At 36.2% G+C, this 26848-nt stretch overlaps 1 protein-coding gene across 4 annotated transcripts in view; it reads left to right on the top strand.

Annotated features, from left to right (window-relative positions):
- The window catches only part of LOC149779341 (vacuolar protein sorting-associated protein 41 homolog), a 248459-nt gene extending 222064 nt beyond the window's left edge, over nt 1-26395 (top strand). For all 4 annotated transcript variants that reach the window (XM_089939958.1, XM_089939957.1, XM_089939960.1 and 1 more), the window contains 6 exons: nt 6791-6931; nt 8814-8950; nt 11231-11330; nt 20627-20671; nt 22390-22466; nt 24189-26395. In XM_089939958.1, the coding sequence (XP_089796084.1) occupies nt 6791-6931; nt 8814-8950; nt 11231-11330; nt 20627-20671; nt 22390-22466; nt 24189-24254 (566 nt within the window). In that variant the 3' untranslated portion in view covers nt 24255-26395. The remainder of the gene's footprint in view (nt 1-6790; nt 6932-8813; nt 8951-11230; nt 11331-20626; nt 20672-22389; nt 22467-24188) is intronic.
- The last annotated feature ends 453 nt before the right edge of the window (nt 26396-26848 follow it).

Below are 26848 nucleotides of genomic sequence, written 5' to 3'. Positions count from 1 at the left end.
GCATCATGTTGCAGACATGTAACATGATATCCCACCCAGTCACATTAACCTGATACCAGGCCAACCAGTGCTAACACTAACCTCATAATGCTGAGCAGCAAGAGAGGCAGCTGTTAGTACCATTTTTATAAGTCTTTGATATGACTCAACTGGGGGTCAAACCTGTGACCTCCCTCATCTGAGGCGAACACTCTAACCACTAGGCCAACAGAGCAGATGCAAATAAAGGCATTCTGTATATCTTCTGAACATGAAGTATTAAGGATTTATCTGAGTTTATGGGGGAAGGTCAACATGAAGATACATAAATCAGTGCTTACATTGATGGTAACTTCAGATTGAGTTGAAACAAGGCCAGCTGAGCCTACTCAAGCTACAGTGGAATCATGTATGGTATGATATGCATATAAAAACAAGTTCATTCATGAAGAATGTTTATGAACCAGGTCGACAAAACCTGGACCATATGTAAGCCAATCTGCATCCCACTGGGAAGAAGTCTGTTTCCTCATTCATGCATGGATTTTAGAATATTGAAGCTGGGTGTGTGGGATTACCTTCAAACTTTGCCAGCTGGCAAGGCCTGCAAGTTGTATCATCTCATTTACTGTATGCCATCTTAGCTGCCAACCAACTGGTTGAGACATCTGGACAATCAATGCCAGACCACCAGTATTTATGATACCATTAAATGGCAAACTGACATCACAATTAGTGCTATCCTTTTAAAGAATTTAAACATCTTTTGCATTTTATATCTTGTTGTATTTATATTCACATCTGTTTGGAAAGGTTTATCATCCTTTGGTTTTTGTGCAAGTAATTTTTATATTTTTAAAAAAACATATACCTTTAGTTGGCACCACATAGCCACTATTGTGCTAAAAAACAAAACAAACAAAAAACATCTGGACCAACTGTGGAACCTCTTTTACACATGGTGACACTTTGGCATCATCATTGCCATATGCTATACCTCAGGATGCCAAGTATACAGGAGGAGGAGAATCCCCAACTCAGTGAGGGTGGCAGTATGGATTTGCCTGCACATTTTGACCCAACTATGGAAAGGATGGAACTCGTTTTTAATGTGGCAATCGCAGAGATATACAGAATCATGCCTCCACTGTAATTCCCTCCTCCACTGGCACTAAGTACTACATTCAAGGCCAGGTACTTGGTGGATGCTAATGAAGATTATTAATATCAGTTCATCAAGATATTTTACCACAATAATCAAAGATTGCTGAAATTACCGGACATAACATCAGCAAGCCTGGTACTTTGAGGGCATTCTTTTCAGTGCCTGAGAAGGAATTCATCAACAGACAGAGCACAGGGGTTATTCTCAGCAACAAACAACCTTTTGTTGCCAGGTGCATTCTAGATAGCCATATGTTCCAAACTTATGCAGGTAGAGCAGGAGTGTGGAGAGAAAACAAAGTCTCTCCTCTCCCATGCCTCATGCAAGCTTCCAGTGACTTATCATTCATCCTGCCTGCTAGTGGCTCTCCTGTGGGAGCCAGACTCCTATTCCAACAAACTTGGATCAGTTTATTTCCAAAAAATGATTGGGTCATCCATATTTTTTTGGACGGCTCTAGATCATATTCATCCAGCACCCACTACTATCATTGTCCCTTTTGACGATAGAGATCCCATGAAAGTGGATATTTTAATGAAGGAGATGGATATTTTGTTACTAAAAAACAGGCAGTGAAGGTAGTCCAAAAACCATACTTCCTGGGTTTTTATTCCAGACTTTGTTTGCATATGAAAACAAATTGAAAATTGTGACCTGTCATAGACTTGAGCAGACACAATCAGTTTAATTCTACCCCAGAGTTCAATATGGAATGGCATAAGTCTGTCTATCTGTATGTCTAACATGAAAAATACATGACCAGTTTCAACCTGTTTGACAAACGAGTATGATCAGTCTCATCTTGTCTGATGTGTATGATCAGTCTCAAACTGTCTGACATGTACATGTATATCCATATTCCTAGTGACATGGAAGCATGCAAATAACTTTACTTCAGCTACACTGGATTAGTGTACTAATCCTGCATCCTTCCATTTGGCCTCAGTCTCAGCATCTAGGCTTTCTATGGTCATTGCATTCTGCCATAGCACACATCAGGATGGCCTCCTTCACAGCAACAGTGGTGTACCTGGACAGTATACTGGAAAAGCATTCAGTATGTTCAGTTTTGGTTCAAGATATAAAAAACGTCTCTATTTTATTCACAATTTATGGTGGTTAACCAGTGTAGAGAAGTTGGGTCTTGTACCTTGTCAATATTCTTTCCATTTAGGTATGGAATTCCTGACTTGTATCAGCCTGGTTCATCTTCCTTCCAAACTCATAAACAACATTGTTCATGTGTTGGTGAAGCCATCCTCTATGATTTTCATTTTGGCGATGCAGTTTCTTCAACTAGTCTGCTCAGAGCAGTAACAGACCATTTATACACTGGCTGCCTTTACATGCAACTGCTGCTGATGGCCTTTCTGGCATAGTGGCACTCAATCCTGGATTATTTAGATCACCAGATTATGATTTTGATAAAAATGGAACACTTTTTGGTTCATAGGCAAGAAAGGGAGTGGTTTGCAGTGGGAATACTTTCTGATACTCTAGGTCTTAAACTATGTAACAAAAAGAAGTAAAATGAACAAGTTTAGTAAAATCATCAAATAATTTTTTTTTTCTGTTACAAAGTCAAAAATGCAAAAGACACAGTATTGTATATTAAATCTCAAATAAACTGAAATGACCTTTCACAAGTTCAGAAGTTGGTGTTGGTGTTGGTGTTATGTGGTTTAATGCCATTTTGCAGCACACGATAGGCTATACATGGTGGCCAGTATTAATGGTGGAGGAAGAACCTGGGAAAATGCCGGAAAGAACCACCGACCTACGAGAAGCTACTGACAAGCTTTCTCCAAGTTCAGAAGTACAAAATTTTCAAATGAATTCCAGTGGTCTATAATGTCCTTATGTATCAGTTGTCTTGAATGTCCTGATGTACCAATGATGCAGTCCACAATGTCTTCACAAAAATCCCAAAATAATGTGTTATTCCAGGCAATAAGTAATTCCAATGAATGATTTACATAATTCCTCTTGAATTATGTCTGAATACAACTGCAAACTCTGATCATAGATTCCCAAAGACTGATAAGAAACAGGAATGAATAATTTGTTTACATGTGCCTTATACATTTCCCTTGACCTACAACATACAAGGACATGATTAATAACCTATGGAAAACCTTATCTATCAATAAGACTGACCAAGATATAGGTCATTGTTATGGAAAAATCCATCAAATTGTACACAATTTTGTTTATTGAACATTCTATACTCAAAAAGCTATGTCATCATCTTGTTTTCAAATGACTATTATCTTAAAGTACAATCTAAAATCATGACAGAAACTGGGTATACAAAATCTCCATCCACAACCCTCAATCACAGACAAAAATCAAGCTGACAGTATAAATTAAATATACATAATAATAGATAGCCCACAAATGGAAATCACTTTACAGACACCTGATTGTCAGGTTGGAGGGGGACATATTTGCTACTGGATTATATGATTGTCAGGGGCAAGTAGACACTGCAAGAGAAGGAATGTCTCATCAGTCTTCTGAAAAGGAAGGCCATTCTTAACACTTCCCATGTTTGGGTTGAATGCATGCAAAGGATGGCAATTCTAATGTCTGAAAGTTCAGCTGTAGTGAACTACCTCTTCAGCAAGGGGAATGAAATCATTGGACTTTTTTCATTATGTAAGAGGAATATCTTTATTGGTGTGCCTAATGTATAAACATACAAGTCCAACAATCCCAGGCTGAGTTACTGCTCCTGTTGACTCATTATCAAAGTGTCCATCTGCTTGATACAGAGTTGTCTCTCCATCTATCTCTCTTCCATAGACTTTATGCATTATGGGGCCAACCAGTATTAGACCAATTTGTAATGAGGTGGACAGCAAAACTGCCCACTTTGTCTCTCCATTTCTGGAATGAGAGGCATGGTCCATCAGTGCCCTTTCTGGGAGGGACTATGGACATATGCCTTTCATATAATGGTTCTAATACCAAAACTAATGCAGAAAATGAGGCAGGATATGCAGAATAGTTCTGATTGCTTCCTTGCTGGATCAGTCATCTGCTAGAGGTGATGATGGACATTCCCAGAAAAATTGTAGTGATCCCCATGTTGTTCAAGCATCAGAGGTTGCCATTATTGCACCTGTTTCTGGAGAAATCACTCAGTCATGCCTGGCTCTTGTTTGGGATGCCATGCACAAAGAGTTCTGTACTTCAGTTGCGGAGAGGATCAATACTTGCTTCCTGATAGCACATGTTTCAGCTTGCAGGGTGAATGAGTTGCATGCAATCTCCATGGAACTGAACTACATGCAGTTCTGTTTCGACAGCTATTTGGTCCTAATGACACAACCTGGTTTTCTTTCTAAAATTCTGAAAGCCGATTACCATCAGTTTGCAACCCTCAAGTAATTATCAGCTCTTTATCTCCTAAACTGGCCCATTGAGAGAGGTGAGGCTGCAGAAACCAGAATTTGCTTTCAGATGCTAACTATCCAAATTGGTTGTGAATGGCTCTTCATACTGACTGGATTAAGCAGGAATGAAGAATAAAATGCAACAAACACTGGTCACATGGTGAAAGTGTTATTAGATCAGATACTATGAAGTTTTACAGGACCATGTACAATTCCTGAAGATTTTTGGCTCACAAAATATAGCAATTTATGTGAGTTTGGCCTTCCAAAGTAATGTCTCAGGCACAGTTGAGTCTGTTGTGAGTCTTTTTTTCATGGTATGGCCTTGCAAAGGAGAAAAATAAATCTTGTTGGGCCTCTTGTAGCTGCCTCTTGTAGGTCACCATGCCCTGCTTTATGGCATCACCTCAGACCTTGCAACTTTGCTGATTTTGCCTTGGAACCTAAGGCTATAGCCATGTGCAGGATCCTACAGGGATTGTCCATGTACAAATGCAAAATCTTCACTTGTGTTGCCTTTACATTTGGATATTATTCTTTCAGTAGAGCAGTCATCATGCTCCAGTGGGGTGACATAGTTTGTATGCTTAAGCATTTCCTTCTCATTGTAACTTTTCTGCCAATGTGATTGTGATTGGTAATGTATTTAATGGAAAGAGGAAATTTTTTAGTAAATTATGATTGTTTTCAGAAAATGCTTACCTGGTCACATGACTATCAATCCCTTACCCTTCCCTCCAAATGCAAGATACTGATTACAAGTTTGCTCAGTCTTGAACTGTTTACGTTCAAGATATGGGTTGATACATAGTATGAACAAGGGGAGTTATTCTGTAAGAGTTACTTCCCTTCATGTCTATGATTTATAGATGGAAAGGCATTTTTTGAACCCTTTCAGGGAGGATGTGATTTAAAGGTAGAGAGTAATTTTCTAATGTTAACATGATCAGGTAAGTATATTCAGAGGAACATAATTTACTAAATAATTTCCTTTCTGAAATATGTTAAAAAATTTAAATGTAAGAAATATATCAAATGTTTTAAAAACTGATTGATGAGCTCAATTGTTATTATACTGGTCCATTGTTAATGACATATCAACACATTAAAGGTTATATCATGCTGTGGCAACCAGAAAAAATAGCCTTGCTCACGGGCTTACCATGGCAACTGGAATAAAGTGACCTGCCCAGGTCTTCCCATGGCAACCAGCATTAAATGCCTTGCACAGGAGCTAACAATGGCAGTCAGAATAAAGTGCCTTGCTCAGTGACTTACCATGGCAGTCAGAATAAAGTGCCTTGCTCAGTGACTTACCATGGTAGTCAAAATAAAGTGCCTTGCTCAGTGACTTACCATGGCAGTCAAAATAAAATGCCTTGCAGAGAGGCTTACCATGGCAGCTGACCCAGCCGGGATGGGGGGAGAGGCAGAAATTGAACCCACGCACTTCTGGTCAGACTAAACTCGGAGATTCTATGACTCCTCTATAAATGAAGAGACTTTTTGGATGGTAGATTTGTTAGACTAAACATTTATTTGACTATCACACCAATGTACATAATCCTGAAAATATGCAGGTTCATCACTAATGAAAATTGGCTTCTTTTTTGTACACAACCAGTTGTTGGCTTTTAACACAAAGATTTGTCACAGTGTAATCAGTTTTTAAAACTTTTAACTTAAAAAATACGCACCGTGTGATCAGGTTTGAGAAATTATACATTCCAGTGAATACAGAATCCTCTAAGTTGATTGTGACCTTTTTTGCTGACTCCATATAAATCTTTTTTGGATGAATCAATGTAGACCATTTGTTGGGAGTCCTTATGGATCTTTTTTTTGTTGACTCCATATCTACCTTTTTTGTTCAGTCTGTACAGACCTTTATTTTTTGTTAACACCATATTTAGCATTTTTCTTAAATCCACATAAACCTTTTTTTGACTCAATATAAACCTTTTTTCTTGATCCCATATCAACTTTTTTTTCTCAAGTCCATTTGGACCTTTTTTTATTGAGTCCATTTAGACCGTTTTTCAATTTCATAACAACAACTAGTTCTGTCACAGTAAACTGTATTGAGTGGATATTTTTTGGTGAGTAAAGCACTCAGATCTCAAGAATAAATGACTATAACCTAAATCTCACACTTTGGTTTAAATTATTGTGAAAATTCATGTTTGTTTTTTGGGTGATGGCCTTTGTGTTCTATTGACTCGTACTTAGTTTTTTTTCTTCTGTACAGGTCGAATGGGAAACTTGTTGCAGGCTCTAGGGCTGATCACGTCTAAACTACGGAAAGTGGAGCATGCAATTGACTTTTGTAAGGAACACAATGATGAGGAATTGTGGGATAACCTCATCTCCTATTCCATTGATAAGCCAAGTAAGTAGCAAGCTTTTAGCATCACATACAGGGCTGGAATTTTAACATTATATAACCATGATTGCTACTGCTCTGACTGCTTTTTCTTTTTATTTTTGTGTCAAGAAGAAACATTTGTTTTGTATAAATTTTGTAACAAATTTCAGGAGAATTCCCACTGACTTTGAATAGGACATAAGAAGGTCATTGATGTTTAGGAAATCTAAGAACCTGCAAGAAATGACAGACCTTGTAGAAATACCAAACATTCTGGATAATGCAGAATTATTATGAATGCTGGAAAATGACAGTCTTTGGGACACAGTTTTGAACAGTAGTTTTCTATGTGGACACAGGAAGGGACAAAAGTTCTTCAGCACCAGTATGATAGATTGGTACATAGAATGTTGTTTCCTAATGCAAACGATAGTATGTACATCACAAGAAACCAGTTGATGAGACTGTAATTAGGTGAAATATGGTAGTAGAGATGAAGGGAAAAGAAAGGTGAACATAATTGATAAGATGAATTTTTATAGTTCTGGCCTAAATAGTTAAGAAATTCATGGGTCTGGAATTAGAGGAATACATTCACCATTCATTATCATTGGATCATTGTTGTCTCTGACTTTATTCAGGTATGTATAGAAATGTAGTAAGATGAAATATGATTGCAGAGAAGTTTCTTACTTTGAATGAATGTGTATTCCCCAGCATTGATGCTAGGTATCTCTAATCATCAAGTCTTGCACATGCTTTGCCTGAGATTGAACTCACAAAGTTAACAAAGTACCTATACTTTTCTTTTTACTGCTGATCATTAGACTTGCCGGTGCCAGTACTGGATCTCACAAAACTTTTCTTTCTAATTTTAAGATTGAGTTTCCATTATGAGTTCATCACGCAACAGTCACCTTTAGCAATTTAAAAAAAAATGTTTGATTGCTTGACAAAAGTCTGAACTTAAGATGAAAATGTTTCATCTCTTCCATTCAGGATAAAACTTGAGATGATGATTGTGCAAATCATGTAGTTAAACCACTGAACTATAAAGGCTAATAAGTACATATTATCCCATTTTACACAGAATTAATCATTCTGACATTTCAGCACTAATCATCTCTAAAAGTGCAAATAGACACAGGATTTGTAAAATGAAAATGAAAAGAGTTTTGGAAAAGTACATGAAACTTAAGAAAATTAACCAAAATGTATGATCAGCTTTATTTTGGCTCCACATACAGTACAGCCTGGCTGCACATACAATACAGTCTGGCTCCACATACAGTACAGCTTGGCTCCATATTCTCTAAAACTACCATACATACTACTTATAAGTCAAGTCCAACTGCAGTCTACACAGATCCAGATCTGCTGTCACATAATGTACTGGCATATCTGAATGTATGCACTTTGTTAGGTGTAAGGAGTAGAACAAACAGTATAGAACTAAGGCACTGTGGGATGGCAGTCCAGAGTATATTTTGTATTCAGTTGAACTCGACTTATAAGAGAGAATATATGGTATTTGAGCATGGTTACAGCTCAAAGTCCCCAAAACTTTGACAACGTGCAATTTTGACAGCTTATAACTTTGATGGCCTGTAACTTTGGAATGAAGCTAGAATCATAGAACTCTCAGGATCTACTTAACTTTAATTTCTCCATTAGTATGTTGGTGTACACCACTCTATTCAAGTGCATGGGCATACACAAAACATTTGAATCAAATTTGGGGGGCTTTCTTGCTTAGAAAGTTTTAAGAATACCATGCCTGTTTTATTTAAACACATAATCCAGAACTGCTTAAGGACTACAGACCAATGCTATATGAGAAAAGATTATTGGCTGTATGTACAGTCTTCATCAGTACACACATCGTAAACTTTATTTGACATTTCAGGCTTTATAACAGGCCTTCTGAACAGCATAGGGACTCATGTAGACCCCATCCGTCTGATTAAAAAGATTCAAACAGGTATGGAAATTCCAGGACTGAGAGACTCCCTTGTCACAATCATAAAGGACTACAACCTTCAGGTGGGTGTTTAACTTATCATGTACTCTTGCTTGGTGTACATTAGTAGCGTGCATTAAGTAACTAATTAATTTCTTGATTACAGAAATCTCTGAGAATGTAGTTTGCATTAAAACACTGTATAAATTGGTTATCATAATATACTGACTTGATTCATATGTCAGAACTGCATGGCTAAGAAATTGACAATTGTATAAAGAAATTGCTGAAGAATATTGAAATTAGTTGTCTAAACCAAAATTTGGTTACAGTAAGAATAAGTGCATTAATTTCAACTTCATTATTAAGAATAAATGCATTAATTTTAGTTACATTATTACAGAACTCAGTGTATCCCCCAGGGGTGTAAAACTGAGGGTAAAAAAAAAACCTTGGTGTCAGAACTGGGGGTCAAATAAAAAATGTGGGGGTCAGAAATATACTGACAAATTTTCATATGACTCGTACTTTTTCAGCTTCAAATAGGATATTGCAACTTGCACAACATTCTCTCTCTCTAAACATACAAATAAATCAACATGCACAATTAACAAACAAATGCATTGTCTATTCAAAGAATAATTTTATTAGTTCATTTTTCTTTTAAAGTCGTTCTTTTAACAGTCTCCTTATAATTAATATGAAGTAATATTATAGCCCAACACAGTACATAGATGCCAATACAAAAAGCCAAATAAATCTTTTTAACAAAATGGCAGTCAGATTACTGCCTTTCATAAAATGTGTACTATCATCGGTTTCATTGTACTTCATCCTAGAACATATTTATCCAAATATCAAGGAGGATAATGATTATCTTCTTTCTAATAAGTTACACTTGAACTTTGAGATCTATCTTTTATTGCAGCAAAGTTAAAAACCAACAAAATCTGCAATGACCCGCTGACTTTGTAATCCAGATAATGTGTTTGTCTCTGCAAGTTTACTGATTTCTTTGTTGTGAAAGAATGTCTTGGGTTATAATGTGTTCTCTAGATATCTTGCGGCGAACGAGGGCAGATTTTTAAAAATTCTAAAACACTGTCAAGAAAGGATTATTCACTTTTGCAGTCATCGCAATCTAGCGATCGTAAGTCACACTGGTAATCCTAATGTATGAATACTGTATTCCAGTCAAGGGCATTATTTTCTCCATTTTTCATTAAAGTTAGATCCACAGTTACTCTTTTGTGTTCTGCTTCTTTCACTTCATTCGCTAATGATTTTTGGTGCACGGCATTTTAATCTGGAGATCACTTTCTAGTGCATCAAGCAATGAGATTAAACATCTAGATGACGGTTTGCTGAGCTTAATGGAAATCGCCTGAGAGCTCACGAGATTAGGGGAAGCTACTCCGTCATAACATTGCCTATGCTAGTCTGGTTCATTGTTTCGAATGTTCCCTGCGTTGTACTCTGCTATACGATTGGAGTAGCGCAAGGCAAGGAGCAAACAAAGAAGGGAACCAGTCAATGCCTGTGCTCGAAGAAATTACGATGCCATCCAATGTCCAATGCATTGGGTATTAAATAAATCCTGATCACATTATGAAAATCCTTTGCGTGAAAAAAGCGCACAGCAACAAAATGTGCACGTCAGTTTTCTCCAGCATGCATCCCTGATGCACAAATGTGCGTAAAGGGAAACACTGCAGAACTTGGTTACAAGAAGAATAAGTGAGTTAATTTCAATGACATTTATTACAGAACTTGGTTACAAGAAGATTAAATGAGTTAATTTCAATGACATTTATTACAGAATTTGGTTACAAGAAGATTAAATGAGTTAATTTCAATGACATTTATTACAGAATTTGGTTACAAGAAGAATAAATGAGTTAATTTCAATGACATTTATTACAGAATTTGGTTACAAGAAGATTAAATGAGTTAATTTCAATGACATTTATTACAGAATTTGGTTACAAGAAGAATAAATGAGTTGATTTCAATGACATTTATTACAGAATTTGGTTACAAGAAGAATAAATGAGTTAATTTCAATGACATTTATTACAGAATTTGGTTACAAGAAGAAGAAATGCATATATTTCACTACCTGTATTATGTTTATTTACACTTTTAAAAGATTGTAAAAATAATTGTTGATCATTGTGGATTGACTTGCTTCATTTTTCAAAATTGCATGTCTAAGAAATTTAAAAAAACATAAAAACAAACCACTACAGAATGGTTTAAATATGGTTAAAGCAATGATAATTTGATTAATTTCAGTTGCATTTGTTAAAATGAGATATTTTTTTAATATGCTGGTAAAATTTAAAGATCCTTCATCTTTGCAGATTTGTCTGCGGGATGGCTGCCGAAGGATCCTTGTGGCAGACAGTTTTAACTTGATGGCCAGGCTTGTTAAGACTCAAAAGAAGGCCATCTCAGTAGACAGTAAGCTTCAGACTTTAAATTACACATTCTTGTCACATGTGAATACTCTATATGTCACATGTGAATATTTTTTATGTTACTTGCAAATATTATGTCACATGTGAATACTCTGTCACATGTGAATACACTATGTCACATGTGAATAACATGTCACATATGAATACTATCTGTCACATGTGAATACTTATGTCAGTGAATGCTATACATGTCTTATGTGAATGCTGTATATGTCACATATGAATAATATATGTCATGATAATATTATACATGTCTCATGTAAATACTGTACATGTCACATGTGAATACTATGTCACATGTAAATACTATATATAATAATAATAATAATAATGAGGACTTTGTATAGCGCCAAATCTTTAGAAGCTGTAAGCGCTTTACAACATTAGACAACACCTATAAGATAAAAAACATATAATGATATGATTACAAAAGCAAACACCATGAAATTAGAGAAACAATTTTTTTAAAACATGCTGAGAATATTTAAGGTAGGAAACATTATTAGGTCTTTAAGTTTGTTCTTGCAGTCGAAATAAGTGAGTTTTGAGAGCCCTCTTGAATGTGATCACTGTGTCTTTGCGTCTAAGTTCAGTGGGCAATTCATTCCACATTGCTGGGCCCTGGTATGCAAAAGAACGCTGTCCATATGACTTTGTTTTCATAGTGGGAATAATGAGTATACGATTGTCAGAAGAGGAGTGTAAGTATCTTGCTGGTGTGTACACATGGGTGAGGTCAGATAGGTATGTTGGACTAGAGTCCGACAGTGAAACGTTGCACAGAGAACAAATTTTGTGGTTGATTCTGGATCGAATGGATAGCCAGTGTAGGGTACAGAGCAGCGAGGAGGTGTGGTCTGATCGTGGTACTCTAAGTATGATCCGAGCAGCTGTATTTTGAACTTTTTGAAGTTTCTGGAGCAGATATTGAGATGAACCAGACAGAATTGAGTTACAGTAGTCCAGTCTTGAAAGTACTAATGAACACACAAATGTTTTAGTGATATTTGCGAATTGAGCTGATGTGTCTCAGCTCAAGATATGCAGCCTTGTTCATGACATGTTGGTGCATTGTGAGAGTACTGTCCAGAGTAACATCTAGGTTTCGTACTGATTGTGTGAATTTAATGTTGGTGTTGTTGATATTTATTGTTTGAGGTAAAGGATGTGAATGAGAAAGTCTTTTGTGTTGTGATCAGAATGGCCTCAGTTTTATCATCATTCATCTGAAGCTTGTTACATGTCAACCATGATTTCACATCAGAAATGCACCTCTCTACACCTTGGATGGTAGCATCAACTTCAGTTGGGTGGCTAGATTTGTATATTTGGGTGTCATCAGCATACAATTGGTGAGACACTGGATGATGATCTATGACACTTGAGAGCGACTGAGTGCACAGAATGAAGAGAACTGGTCCAAGAGCAGACCCCTGTGGAACACCACAACATAGATGAACTGGGCTGGAGTGTATTCCATTTGCAGATACAATTTGTGTCCTGTTGACCAAGTAGGACTTGAACCACAGTAAGGCTGTATCATGAATGCCAAATACATGCTGGAGACGGTGAAGTAATATATCATGGTCTATTGTGTCAAATGCTGCAGACAAATCAAGGAGGGTGAGGACTGCAATCTTTCCACGATCCAACGCAGAGAGAATGTCATTAACTACTTTTAGAAGAGTAGTTTCAGCACTGTGGCAAGGGCGATATGCAGATTGTACATTGCTAAAAAGACTGTTTGAATTTAGATGAGATACAAGCTGGGATAGAACAACCATTTCTAAGATTTTTTATATGAATGGGATATTAAAAACTGGGTGGTAGTTCTTTAAATCGTAATGGTCTAGTGTTGGTTTCTTCAGCAGAGGCTTTACAATGGCAGTTTTTAAAAAATGATGGGAATTCCCCAGAAGAGAGAGAGGTATTAATAACATCAGTTAGTGAAGGCAATACTGGATCTAAGCACTCAAGCAGCAGTGATGTTGGAATTGGATCAAGTTCACATGACTTTGGTGCACTCTTCATCAGGATTGTACGTACGAAATCCATAGAGACAGGTTCAAATGCTGCTAATGGTTGCCGCTCAGATTCTGTATCCCAACTGTATGGTGACGATGAGTCAGTTGAAATTGTGGTGTCAAGCTTATCTCTGATGGTTTGTACTTTGTCATGGAAGAAATTTGCAAACAAGTCCAGAAGGTAGTTGGAAGTGGTGTAGATTTGTTCCTTGACATTAGCTTGTTAGTAATCTCGAAGAGCTCTTTGCAGCTGGAACTTTCCATGATCTTAGTAGTGATGTGGGCTGATTTTGCTGCATGGACTATATTTGTGACATTTTTCTTAGCGGCTTCATAGATTTGCTTATGAATAGTGAGTCTGGTGGAAAGACAGAGCCTTTCAGCTTTACAGCAATCTCTTTTAGCAGTGTGAAGCTGGTCCCTAACACTGCTATACCATCGAGAACACTTTTGATTTGATACTCTGCACTTGGTAAATGGGGCATGTTTGTCAAGCAATGAATGCAGGCAGTTATTGAATTGTTCTGCGGTAGGAGGTAAGCAAGTTGTTAGGTTAGCTTGGATGTCATGCATTAGTTTGGTTCTATTTATCATACGGAGGTTTCTCTTAGTAGCAGATAAAGGTGGAGGGTTAGGGACTGATACGTCAAAATGGCATATAATGCAGAGGTGATCTGATGCAAGGTCATGGGATACCAGGGAGGACCATAGAATGTTATCATCAGGTCTATGAAGAATCCAGTTTAAAATGTGACCATGTTTATGGGTGGGTTGGTTAACTGACTATTTGAGGTTGAAAACATTAATGGAATCTATGTTTTGATGTATTTGAGTTTCTGGGACAGTCAGAGTGAAAGTTGAAATCTCCAAGAATAATCAGGTTGCCACCTATCGAATTTCCATAGTCTAGGAGATTCAGAAACTGCTCCAAAAAGAGAGAGTCAGCCAGCTTGTTTTTTTACTAGAAGGAGGGTGGTATAGGCAGAAAAAATGGACTGACCTTTGCTCCAGTGTGAGTGTGGTTTTGACTAGTTCAAATGATGTGTGGTCGAAATTGAATGTTGTGGTGTGGTTAAGATGTTTTATCATGGAGTTCTTTGTGATGACAGAAATTCCACCTCCGCAAGAATTACGGGGGAACGATTTGATGGAGTAACTAGTGGGTGTTAGATCCGCACACTTGGGCTCATCGCCTGATGTTTTTAGCCATGTTTCTGTCAGGAAAAATACGTCAATATTCTGGTCGTTCATAAAATTAACTATTTCTGTGCACTTTTCCGGTGGTCCTACTGACTGGGCAGAGGTACTTCTTGGATAGTTGACAAAAAGGTTGACAAATTAATAGGGATTTGAATTAGGTTATCTAAATTAATGGTCATATTTTTTTAAATTGTTGAGCCAAAATAAGGGAGATAACTGGAATTCTTCTTCCTGTTCTACGCCGGTCAGCTTTGAAACAATATTTCTTTTTTCGCTTCTGTTTACACTTAGGTAATGATGAATGTAGTCCCACTTCATTTAGTCTAGAGCACAGTGTAGTGTGGAGAGCCAAGGAGTGATCATTTAAAGCAATTAATGAGGGTCCATCACAGCATAAATGGGTTGACTGGCGAGAATCACGTGATGGCGGTTTGTTCAGAAATAGTGGAGCAAGACAGCTGAGAAAAAGTCTAATTGTTCTCATTTCCAAAACAAGGAGATGAAGAAACACATACAAATTTAACAGCCAATATATTATGAACACAATAACGAAGATGAAAACAGGCATCAAGCACAAATATCATGAAAACAGCACTAAAAAATGGAACAGCTGCTTCAAGCCGGTTAAGCGATAGCAGCCATCTTTGATACATGTCATGTGAATACTGTGTATGTTACGTGAATACTATTTGTCACATGTGAATTATATACGTCACATGTGAATATGATATATGCCATGTGAATACTATACGTCACATGCAGAATTTTCATGTTAGTACATTTTCACAAAGTTTCTCTTTAGATAATTCCAAAAGTTTCAATTTTGCAGTTTTGGAACTTGCTGATAGAAATTGTTTTACACTTAAATTCTTTGCGGTTAAATTGTCTTAATATTCAACTCACAAGTCACGAAAAATGAAACCACGTGAAAATTTCCCCTTGCACTGTTGGTTTGTCATTGTTTTTGTTGTTTGACCTTTAGCTTTAAAAGAATGGACCATATATTGGTTAGAATGTCACAGTATTATCCTTTTACTGCTGTCCCATTCCTGAAGAAAACCATCAGAGATCCTTTTATTACTGTCCCATTCCTGAAGAAAAACCATCTGAGATCCTTTTATTGCTGTCCCATTCCTGAAGAAAACCATCAGAGATCCTTTTATTGCTGTCCCATTCCTGAAGAAAACCATCTGAGATCCTTTTGTTGCTGTCCCATTCATGAGGTCCTTTTATTGGTATCCCACTTCTGAGGAACACCATCAGATATGTTTTCAAATACTTGGTCAAAGTAGCATCTGATAAATTTCCAGTTGTTTCCCTCTCACTGCAGGTTAGTCTTTGAAAACACTACACTGTAGTCCGTCAGTATGTAGACACTTTGCACTGTAGTCTGTCATTATGTTCAGCTTCATAAAACTATGAGGTTGACACTTTATTAGTCTTCAGCTTGTTCAGCTCAAGGTTGATGCTTTATACTATATTATGTTAGTATGTTCAGCTTGAGGATGACACTTTACATTTAGTCTGTCAGCATGTTGAACTCAAGGTTGATGCTTTATACTATATTATGTTAGTATGTTCAGCTTGAGGATGACACTTTACATTTAGTCTGTCAGCATGTTGAACTCAAGGTTGATGCTTTATACTATATTATGTTAGTATGTTCAGCTTGAGGATGACACTTTACATTTAGTCTGTCAGCATGTTGAACTCAAGGTTGATGCTTTATACTATATTATGTTAGTATGTTCAGCTTGAGGATGACACTTTACATTTAGTCTGTCAGCATGTTGAACTCAAGGTTGATGCTTTATACTATATTATGTTAGTATGTTCAGCTTGAGGATAACACTTTACATTTAGTCTCTCAACATGTTGAACTCAAGGTTGACACTTTACACTATATTCTGTCAGTTTGTTCGGCTTGACAACAAGACATAGCACATGACCAAGATCACATCTCTGGATACAATGGACGGTTCTAAAGCACACCATGTTGGAGTTCAGAAAAAAATCAAGCCTACTAAGGATATAATTGATCAATTATACTCCAAAAAATGTATTTGGAGGTAATTTTTGCACCAACTTTATTTACTTTATACAACAACTGGCCCATAGAACTAAATATATTTTGCCAGATTGTGACAAACCTGCATATATGCAACCTGAATGCACTGCAGGTGGTAGTATTGCTAACTGGATGTAGCCAAATCCAAGTTTTATTTCTGGCCTGTTATATATTACATCAGCTCACTCATACCGACCTCTTTGCTATATGGACTGGTCCTGAATTTTGGGTTTTGCTATGTGGACTGGCCCAGAGTTTGGGGTTTTGCTATATGGACTGATCCTCAGTTTGGGGTTTTCCTACGGGGGCGTTCACCAGTTGTTATGTACTTTTGAGAGAGTGACGTATGTAAGGTGAAGTTGTTTGCATTTAAAACATGCACATTGGAATGTTGGCATACCTATATGCTACATTAATGTAATGTGGATGATATTTCTTTGGATATTGTACTTTTGGAAATTGTACATGATTTTAGCACACTTCTAACCAAAATGACTGCTCCCTTGTGCTAAAAAATCATCCTTAATTAGTCTAAAGTACACTATCCATAGCAGCTAATAAAATAGGGAAAATTAATTTTGCCAGACTAGACAATACCAGCTTCTGAAAGTACAATGAATGAATTACCAAATATATAAAATGTAAAAAAAGTCATCAGCTCTTTTTTATACAATTTACCAGTCCAGGAAATGAAAATTACCAAGTGGAGCTAGCACTTTTTTAAAGGTGCACATCTGAAGTAAGGCCAAGCTGTATACTCTATAACCTATATTACACCCATCAATCATACACCAAAATAAAGGGAATTAAAGGTTCTTTGAATTTTTCCCAAGATATACAAGGTTTTTTTTAAATAGCCAGTGTAACCAGTGAGGAAAGCCAGGGAAATTCTTTTTCTTTAAAATTCTAACCCTTATGCAAAATACAAAACTGTAGAGCGCCACCTACATGGACTGGTCCTCAGCTTGGGGTTTGTTTTATGGACTGGTCCTCATTTTGGGGTTTTGTTATATGGACTGGTCCTCAGTTTGGGGTTTCACTATATGGACTGGTCCTCAGTTTGAGGTTTTGCTATATGGACTGGTCCTCTGTTTGGGGTTTTACTATATGGGCTGGTCCTTAGTTTGGGGTTTTGCTGCACCTTCTGTTCTTGAATATGGTAAAAGAAATTCAGCTAAAGTGGACATTTGATGATCCTAAGCTGAAGAGGACATTTGATAATCCTCAGAGTGGAGGAAAGTTAAATAATAAAGTATAATTGTTACATGATGAATCTCACCTCTGCTGCCTTCACTTGGAAATTGTTTTATTGTTTTTAGGGATTTATAGATTGCAAGTCAATGGGAATCTTCCCACTCTAATAGTCAACATTTCTCTTTATTTAACTATATTGGCTTTTAGGCCTTGTAAAAATACATTTATCTATGTCAAGAGGCATAACTCAAACTCGAATCCTAAGAGGAGAGGTTATGTTCATGGTGGTTACCTTCTCTGACACTGTTTGGCAGTTTCTATATAGAATCATTTCATTTTAAAATACATAACAAAAATTATAGCTTAGTTTTTATCAAAATATTTTATTAATTTTTAATCAGTTCTAATGCAGAGAGATAAATAGAAGAAAACAATAAAACATTTAAAATTTAGATTCAATTTTTGAATGAAGCACTACATTTTTCAGGCACAGATCAACTGAATCATGAAGATATATTGAATGACCATTAATAAGAGACCACTTGCCTTGATTAGCTAATTTTTGTTGGCAGAAAGGGTAATCTCTTGAAACAGGGTTCACTGTATGCCCCATCAGTATGTTTGTTTTACTTCAAATAAATATGGTCCTGGAATTTTTCTTGGTCACAAATGTGTTTAACATAACAATTCAGAAAAAAAGTTTAGAATAACAAATATGCATCTTTACTGAGAAAGGTTGATGTATGAACTTTACTACACATTCCTTCACTACAAGATTATGTGCCCTTCTGTACCCACATTTAATCAGCTAACTTTGAGCAGTATAGCCTTGCAGTTGGCTAAGTGCCCTTCTGTACCCACATTTAACCAGCTAACTTTGAGCAGTATAGCCTTACAGTTGGTTAGGTGCCTTTCTGTACCCACATTTAACCAGCTAACTTTGAGCAGTATAGCCTTGCAGTTGATTAAGTACCCTACTGTACCCACATTTAATCAGCTAACTTTGAGCAGTATAGCCTTGCAGTTGGTTAAGTGCCCTTCTGTACCCACATTTAACCAGCTAACTTTGAGCAGTATAGCCTTGCAGTTGGTTAAGTGCCTTTCTGTACCCACATTTGACCAGCTAACTTTGAGCAGTATAGCCTTGCAGTTGGTTAAGTCCCTTCTGTACCCACATTTAACCAGCTAACTTTGAGCAGTATAGCCTTGTAGTTGGTTAAGTGCCCTTCTGTACCCACATTTAACCAGCTAACTTTGAGCAGTATAGCCTTGCAGTTGGTTAAGTGCCCTTCTGTACCCACATTTAACCAGCTAACTTTGAGCAGTATAGCCTTGCAGTTGGTTAAGTGCCCTTCTGTCCCCACATTTGACCAGCTAACTTTGAGCAGTATAGCCTTGTAGTTGGTTAAGTGCCCTTCTGTACCCACATTTAACCAGCTAACTTTGAGCAGTATAGCCTTGCAGTTGGTTAAGTGCCCTTCTGTACCCACATTTAACCAGCTAACTTTGAGCAGTATAGCCTTGCAGTTGGTTAAGTGCCCTTCTGTCCCCACATTTGACCAGCTAACTTTGAGCAGTATAGTCTTGCATTTGAACTGTAACATGCTTAGTCAATGACAACTCTATTGATTGCCAGAGAAAGAAACATGTAAACTAGACCATTTGAATTATGTTTGTTGACATCATCTTTATAGATTGTCCAGCAAAGAAACAACCTGTAAACTAGACACAGTGATGTATGAATTTTATTTCATTATGAGTTTAATTTTACAGTTTAATGGATAAACAAATCAAAGGCAATTTGATATAATGATATTTGGGGTATCCTGTGACTGATGCCTGGTTGCTTTAAGTATGTGTGGGTTAAAATCTTTGAATTGGTGGTAATGTCTGACATATACAGAGATTTAAGGAAGCCTGATTCTGGTTATAATTAGTGACAATAACCATCACTATAAGAACATTTTTGCAAATATTAAAATCATAATGCTCTTTTCTTCTTCACTCAACTTTATTCATAATTTCATTAATGACATATGTATATCTGAGGTGTTGAATGGTGTCATTGCGTAGAAAGTTGAATAACATCAAAATGGCACAGTGTCATTACTAATGACATTTTCTTCTTGACAATGGTGTATGATAATTAATGTCCAGTTCATCACAATGAGTGCTCACCCACGATATCATAAATATTGTTCCTCTCGCTTGTATATACATACTCAAGGAGTTAGCTCTCTTCATCGGTGTTGGAAGGTCTTCACTTTGGAGTTGCATTGTCTTTCTACCAATATAAATGTGCTGCATGTCGAGCATATGTAAAATTAATTTTTCAGACTGATTTCCAAGAAAAATCTGTATTTTTAGGCAGATTTTGGCATCTGTTTGGCTCTAATATGGAATGCCAGGATATACAAATGTGTGCTGAGTAATGGAGCTTTTTCACAAGTTTTAACCCAAAAGAGGGGAGTGTGCATATTATCTCAAATATGGTAAATGGAAAATTATTGTTGAATTTTTTACTTCCAATGTTGAGAATTTTGAACAAAATTAGCACATATCATAACTGCATTTATCTTACTGTCATTTTGACTTTGAGAAATAAATGGGAACAATTTACTGTTTCATCTGCATAATAAAATTTTGTGATATGGTTAAGGCTATGATTTGTATTGAATTTCTACCATTAGACTGTATATGATTATGGCTGCATATAGTAATTCAAGTATCAATTTAATTTATATTTAAAGTCAGTGTATATACATTGTATAAAACATTATTTCTGTTTTACAGTAAATCACATCTGTCAGACATGCCAACGGAAGATTCTTGTTAATGGTAAGTGTTAAAGTTGCACCCATAGTTAACACAAACATGCTTTTGTCAAGTTTTTTCAGATTTCAGAAATTACATTTTCTTTTTCCCTGTATATACTTGTGCAGATTATCCTGAAAAACATTGGTTTGTTAACTCTATGAAGTCTGTCCATGGGTCAAAGTTGTTGACAGTAAAAAGTTCAATGTCAACAGATCAGGAACAGCTCAGCCAGCTTCTGACACTTGACCTTGTGATATTGGATAAGAACAACTGGACATATGATATAAATATTGTGAGACATAGGTGTGACATTTCCAGTTATTACAGCACCAGTGTAAGTGTTGTGAGACATAGGTGTCACTTTTCCAGTTAACAGTAATAACACAAGTGTAAGTGTTGTGAGACATAGGTGTCATGTTCCCAGTAACTACAGCACCAGTGTAAGTGTTGTGAGACTAAGGTGTCATGTTTCCAGTTACTACAGTACAAGTGTTGTGAGACATAGGTGTCACATTTCCAGTTACTACAGCACCAGTATAAGTGTTGTGTCACATTTCCAGTTACTACAGCACCATTGTAAGTGTTGTGAGACATAGTTGTCACATTTCCAGTAACTACAGCACCAGTGTAAGTGTTCTGAGACATAGGTGTCATGTTTCCAGTTACTACAGCACGAGTGTAAGTTGTGAGACAAAGGTGTCACATTTCCAGTTACTGCAGCACCAGTGTAAATGTTGTGAGAAATAGGTGTCACATTTCCAGTTACTACAGCATCAGTGTAAGTGTTGTGAGAAATAGGTGTCACTTTTCCAGTTACTACAGCACAAGTGTAAGTGTTGTGAGGCATAGGTGTCATTTTTCCAGTTACTACAGCACTAGTGTAAGTGTTCTGAGACATAGGTGTCATGTTTCCATTTACTACAGCACAAGTGTAAGTGTTGTGAGGCATAGGTGTCACATATCCATTTACTAGTAACAATACAAGTGTAAGTGTTGTGAGACATAGGTGTCATGTTTCCAGTTACTACAACACAAGTGTAAGTGTTGTGAGACAAAGATGTCACATTTCCAGTTACTACAGCACCAGTGTAAGTGTTGTGAGACATAGGTGTCACATTTCCAGTTACCACAACACCAGTGTAAGTGTTGTGAGACATAGGTGTCATATTTCCAGTTAATACAGCATCAGTATCCTTAATGTTAAAGTGTTGTGTTCAAGATTTTGTAAATCAGCTGACAATGAAATATGTGTGGGATACATAATACAATCATCATACAATATGCATGCACCTATAAATTAGGTCCAACTACAAACAACATCGACTCAGATCTGCCATCATACAATGCATCAGCAAATCAGGGTCTGATGTTTTACATGTAAGTTTTAACAAGCTACATGTACCAAATCTGCTGGCACATCATGCAGTGGCAGATCATGGTCCGTGTAGTTTGCAATTAAATCCTGCCTATAATCAAGTATATAAGGTAGTAGTCTCTTTTCTGGACACATTGTTAGAATTGGTGTCAACAATTTTAAAGTTATGTGTTAAATATTTTGAAAGTCAGAAACTATGGTTATACTAATAACCACAGCGACACAGTTGAGACACTAGATTCTGTAGAACACTAATATATATATTTATTACCATATATATTCTGCCATCACACAATGCAATTTTGTATTGTTTGTAGCTGGGATTGAACTTGCACCTTAGTATACAGTATACATATCCTTTCAGATCTTCAATATGCGAGTGATATAACAGTCTACTTTTGTCATCATGTGTTCCATGATGACTGTCTGCCAAGATTATCAGTAAGTACATCTTTATATATTGTATGCATTTATTATGGAAAAGTCAGCAAAACACTACAATAATTACAACTGTTTGTTGTCTATCAGTCAGTTATTCCACCCGTCAAGCTGTCTGTATAACAGCATGAATGAGCTTGACTTTCACCATTCCACAACATCATTTACAGGACCTGTTTACCCTGATTGCCTATCTGCCAGATTTTGGTTTCTGCATCATAACTTTATCAAGGTTTGTTTCATTTCAACCAAAATTAACATGCAGCTTCATATGGAGGGGACCTTAAATGAATTTGATTTCAATGTTCCAAGACATCGTTTACATAAGTTCTACCCTCTCATTATCAATCCTCCTGACATTAATTTCCACAGCTTTATCAAGGATTTCTATTGGATTTGGCATGCTGCTTGATGTTAACGACACATTGGATTAGTTCATCTTCCAGTATTCCATGGCATGCTGCTTTATATTAACAACACCTTGGATTATTCACCTTCCAGTATTCCATGGCATGCTGCTTTATATTAACAACACCTTGGATTAGTTCATCTTCCACTATTCCATGGCATGCTGCTTTATATTAATAACACCTTGGATTATTCATCTTCCAGTATTCCATGGCATGCTGCTTTATATTAACGACACCTTGGATTAGTTCATCTTCCAGTATTCCATGGCATGCTGCTTTATATTAATGACACCTTGGATTAGTTCACCTTCCAGTATTCCATGGTATGCTGCCTTATATTAACGACACCTTGGATTAGTTTATCTTCCAGTATCCCATGGCATGCTGCCTTATATTAACGACACCTTGGATTAGTTTATCTTCCAGTATTCCATGGTTTGCTGCCTTATATTAATGATGCCTTGGATTAGTTTATCTGCCAGTATTCCATGGCTTGCTGCCTTATATTAACGATGCCATGGATTAGTTTATCTTCCAGTATTCCATGGCATGCTGCCTTATATTTATGACAGCTTGGATTAGTTTATCTAACAGTATTCCATGGCATGCTGCCTCATATTAACAAGACCTTGGATTAGATTAACTTACAGCCTTCAAAAACAGATTTAATGGAGTTTATTGGCCCAGATTGGCTTTTCTTTCATTTTGCTAAGGAAATTTGGATTTCAACCAAAATTATCATGTACCTTTATATTGTTGCCACCTTGAATAAGTTCAGATTTTCAGTATTTATTATTATTATTTAGAGATGTTTTGACTCCTGAATGCCCATTCTCTGAATAATTTTAGTTAACAAGATAAATCCCAATAGTTAACAAAGTAGACCTTGGTTAGCCTTTATATAATTAATCCTTCTATCAATATCAGGTTCAATTCTTGCAATCATTTGTCAAATTTTTAGTAACAATTTTTCAAAAACATTGAGGTCACTTAAAACCATATTTAAAGTCCCAATGAACAATGATGATCCTGCTTTACAAAATGTAGGACTTTTTCACCAGTCCATGAATTAAAGTAATGACTAGAAAGTCATTTATTCACAGAATCAATGAAAATAAATGCCCATGAAAATAAAGTAACTCACAAACTTGTCACTTTTTTGTACAACATTTGAGTCTGTTCTCACATTTCCTAAATAAATGATTGAAATATTTATAATATTTGTCTGACATTTAGTATTTAAGCTGTATGGTGTGATGTATGATCAAAAAGTTTCGCAAAACTTTTCATGTATATTTTCTACTCCTTTTTACAGTCCACTTGTCCTATCTGCACCACACAGAAGAGGGCACCTGGAAGTAAAATAGCCTTTGGCAATTGAAAGAATTTAAACAGACTGCTTAATGTTATTTGGTCAGACCAGAAAGCCATGGATAGTACTTTGTAACATTCAGCCTACAAAAAGTGAATAAATGGACTACTACCACGAGTGCATCTTTGGCAGAGAAAATGCTTAGATTACCACAGTGTCTTGAAACACTTCAGTTTTCAAAGTTACCATTTGCAAAAATATATGTTCAACCCAACCAAGGTACAGTTAAGGTTGAAAATGATTTTTGAGGGGTGGTCGGTCTTATGCACTTTCACCCTCTCATCAGCGTAATACTGTAAACCCTATTATCACTTATTAACAGTTTCTGAGGATTTTGTGGTATTGATAAACCATGAATGTAAAGACCCATTAAAAAATGATCCATTCATGGAAACTATAGACCCCCTTTCCCATACATGGAAACTATAGATCCCCTTTCCCATACATGGAAACTATAGATCCTCTTTCTCATACATGGAAACTATAGATCATGTTTCCCATACATGGAAACAATAGATCCCCTTTCCCATACACAGAATCTAAAGATCCCTTTTCCCATTCATGGAAACTATAGATCCTTTCCCATACATGGAAACTAAAGATCCACTTTCACATGCATAGAAACTATAGATCCCCTTTCCCAATCAATGAATTTAAGTACCAACAATTGATCCAAGTCTTAATGCCTAAATGTTGTCGAATTCTGGTATACTTTTTATAGATAAAGTATATGAAATGTTTTTCTATTATTGGTAACTGCAGCAGTATTTTGTTCTGGAATTTGTGTCATTGTACAAGGTTTAAAGTCGATCACATCAGGAAATAATTAAAAGTTTTTTTGGTTTTAGTAATTGTGACCTTTTAATATGGGCGACATTTTTTGAACAAACAGGAATATCCTTTTGGCCAGGATGCTGTCAAATTTAGTTGATCTCTGTTGAGCAGCTTCTGAGAAAAGCAATTAAGAGTTTTTCAGTTTTTAGTAAATGCAACTATATTTGATGGTACATTTGCATCATTTGTACAGATTTCAAAGCCTTGCATGTCAGGACAATTTGTCAAATTCTGCAAATTAGTTTTTGAAAAGAAAATATTTTCTATTTTTGTAACAATGGTCATATTTAATTGAAAATACCATCATTATATAAATTTGAAAGCTCTTTAATGTAAGGATGTAGTCTGTTCAATTCAGTACAATTCTGTTAATTGATTTTTGGATTTAAAGGTTTTACTTTTTTAGCCATATTTTATGACAGATTGGCTTCATTTGTATAAATTTGAAAGCTCTTCAGGCCAGCATGATTTCTGTCAGATTTGGTCAGATTCTTTTTGGTATTTGTTTTAGTTGTGAGATTTGGTCATATTTTGTCGTATTGATTTTGAAAAGAAGTCAGCACATTTTCTTCTATCTTAGTGATAGTGGCCATATTTGATATTGCATTGGTATTTGTTCAAACTTGAAAAGCCTTCATGTAAGGATGCTTCATGCCGGTTGAAACTGGTTCAAAAGTTTTTGAGAAGAAGTTGAAAATAGCAAAATGGCAATGGATGATAAGTGGACAATAGATGATGGACACATCTAACATGAAATACACAGCCCACCTGTTGCATGGCCATGTCATACCTTGACCTCATCGTTTGGTTAGCTAACAAATGTAATTTTTGTGAAAAGAAAAATTTCTATGCTACTGTAATTCATTTATCTTATCGATATACATATTTAGAGTAGGTGTTCTTGGAACTAATAGCCAGTGCATGTGCACATAATTAATCAACTACATAGGGGACATTTTGTTTATGTATTATTTTTGAAATGTTTCCCATTGCTAGATACAGATGTCAGAAGCAGTAGTTAATGTATTTAAAGAGGATATCAGTAAATTTTGTTCTAATGTTGAAGAAATGTACAAAAATATAAACTAACTTTTAGAATACTAACAAGGTCACCAGTGGGATGAGCTGTCACAGACAAATTATTTTCACCAAGGGTTTTACATCATTGCTTGTGGCAACCACAGAGTCCAAAAATAGTATTTGCAAGTTGGTTTACAGTGGGGGCCTTGAACTCGTGGTTTGTTATTATTATTATTATTATTATTATTAATGTATTATTATTCATTGTTTAGTCATTATAAAAATATGTATTCCAATGGCCTAAGTCTATTGTCATTTTAACATGCAGACTGTATTATGTTATGCTGTACATCCATCTGTATATTCCTTATTTTGTTCCTGAACATTAACTTTCCACCATACACAGTTACAATACTTTGGCTTGCACTTTGGGTGATGAAGAAACCCATCATGTTTGGCATCAAAAGCATGGTCACAGAAAGATGAAAAAGTCTTTCTGTACAATAATATAAAATTGTATTCTACATCACAGACCTGGACCAAACTTTGTGTAAGGTTTTTACTTCAGAGAGGAAGAAGTCTACTGATTTTGGAATCCAAAGGTTCAAGTCCACTTGCTTTTAACCATCCAGACCTAGGGATTATGTATGTACAAAGTTGCATGGCAATCCTCCGAGTAATTTAGGACTGCTCCAGTGGCCTAGTGGTCCGAGTGTCAGCCTTGTATGGGGGAGGTTGCATGTTCAAAT

This window comes from Sinohyriopsis cumingii, chromosome 17, assembly GCF_028554795.1.
Source record: "Sinohyriopsis cumingii isolate HCF-2022 chromosome 17, ASM2855479v2, whole genome shotgun sequence".
Classification (NCBI taxonomy): domain Eukaryota; kingdom Metazoa; phylum Mollusca; class Bivalvia; order Unionida; family Unionidae; genus Sinohyriopsis; species Sinohyriopsis cumingii.
The sequence above is the reverse complement of the archived record's forward strand: the minus strand, read 5'-3'. Positions and strand labels throughout refer to the sequence as shown.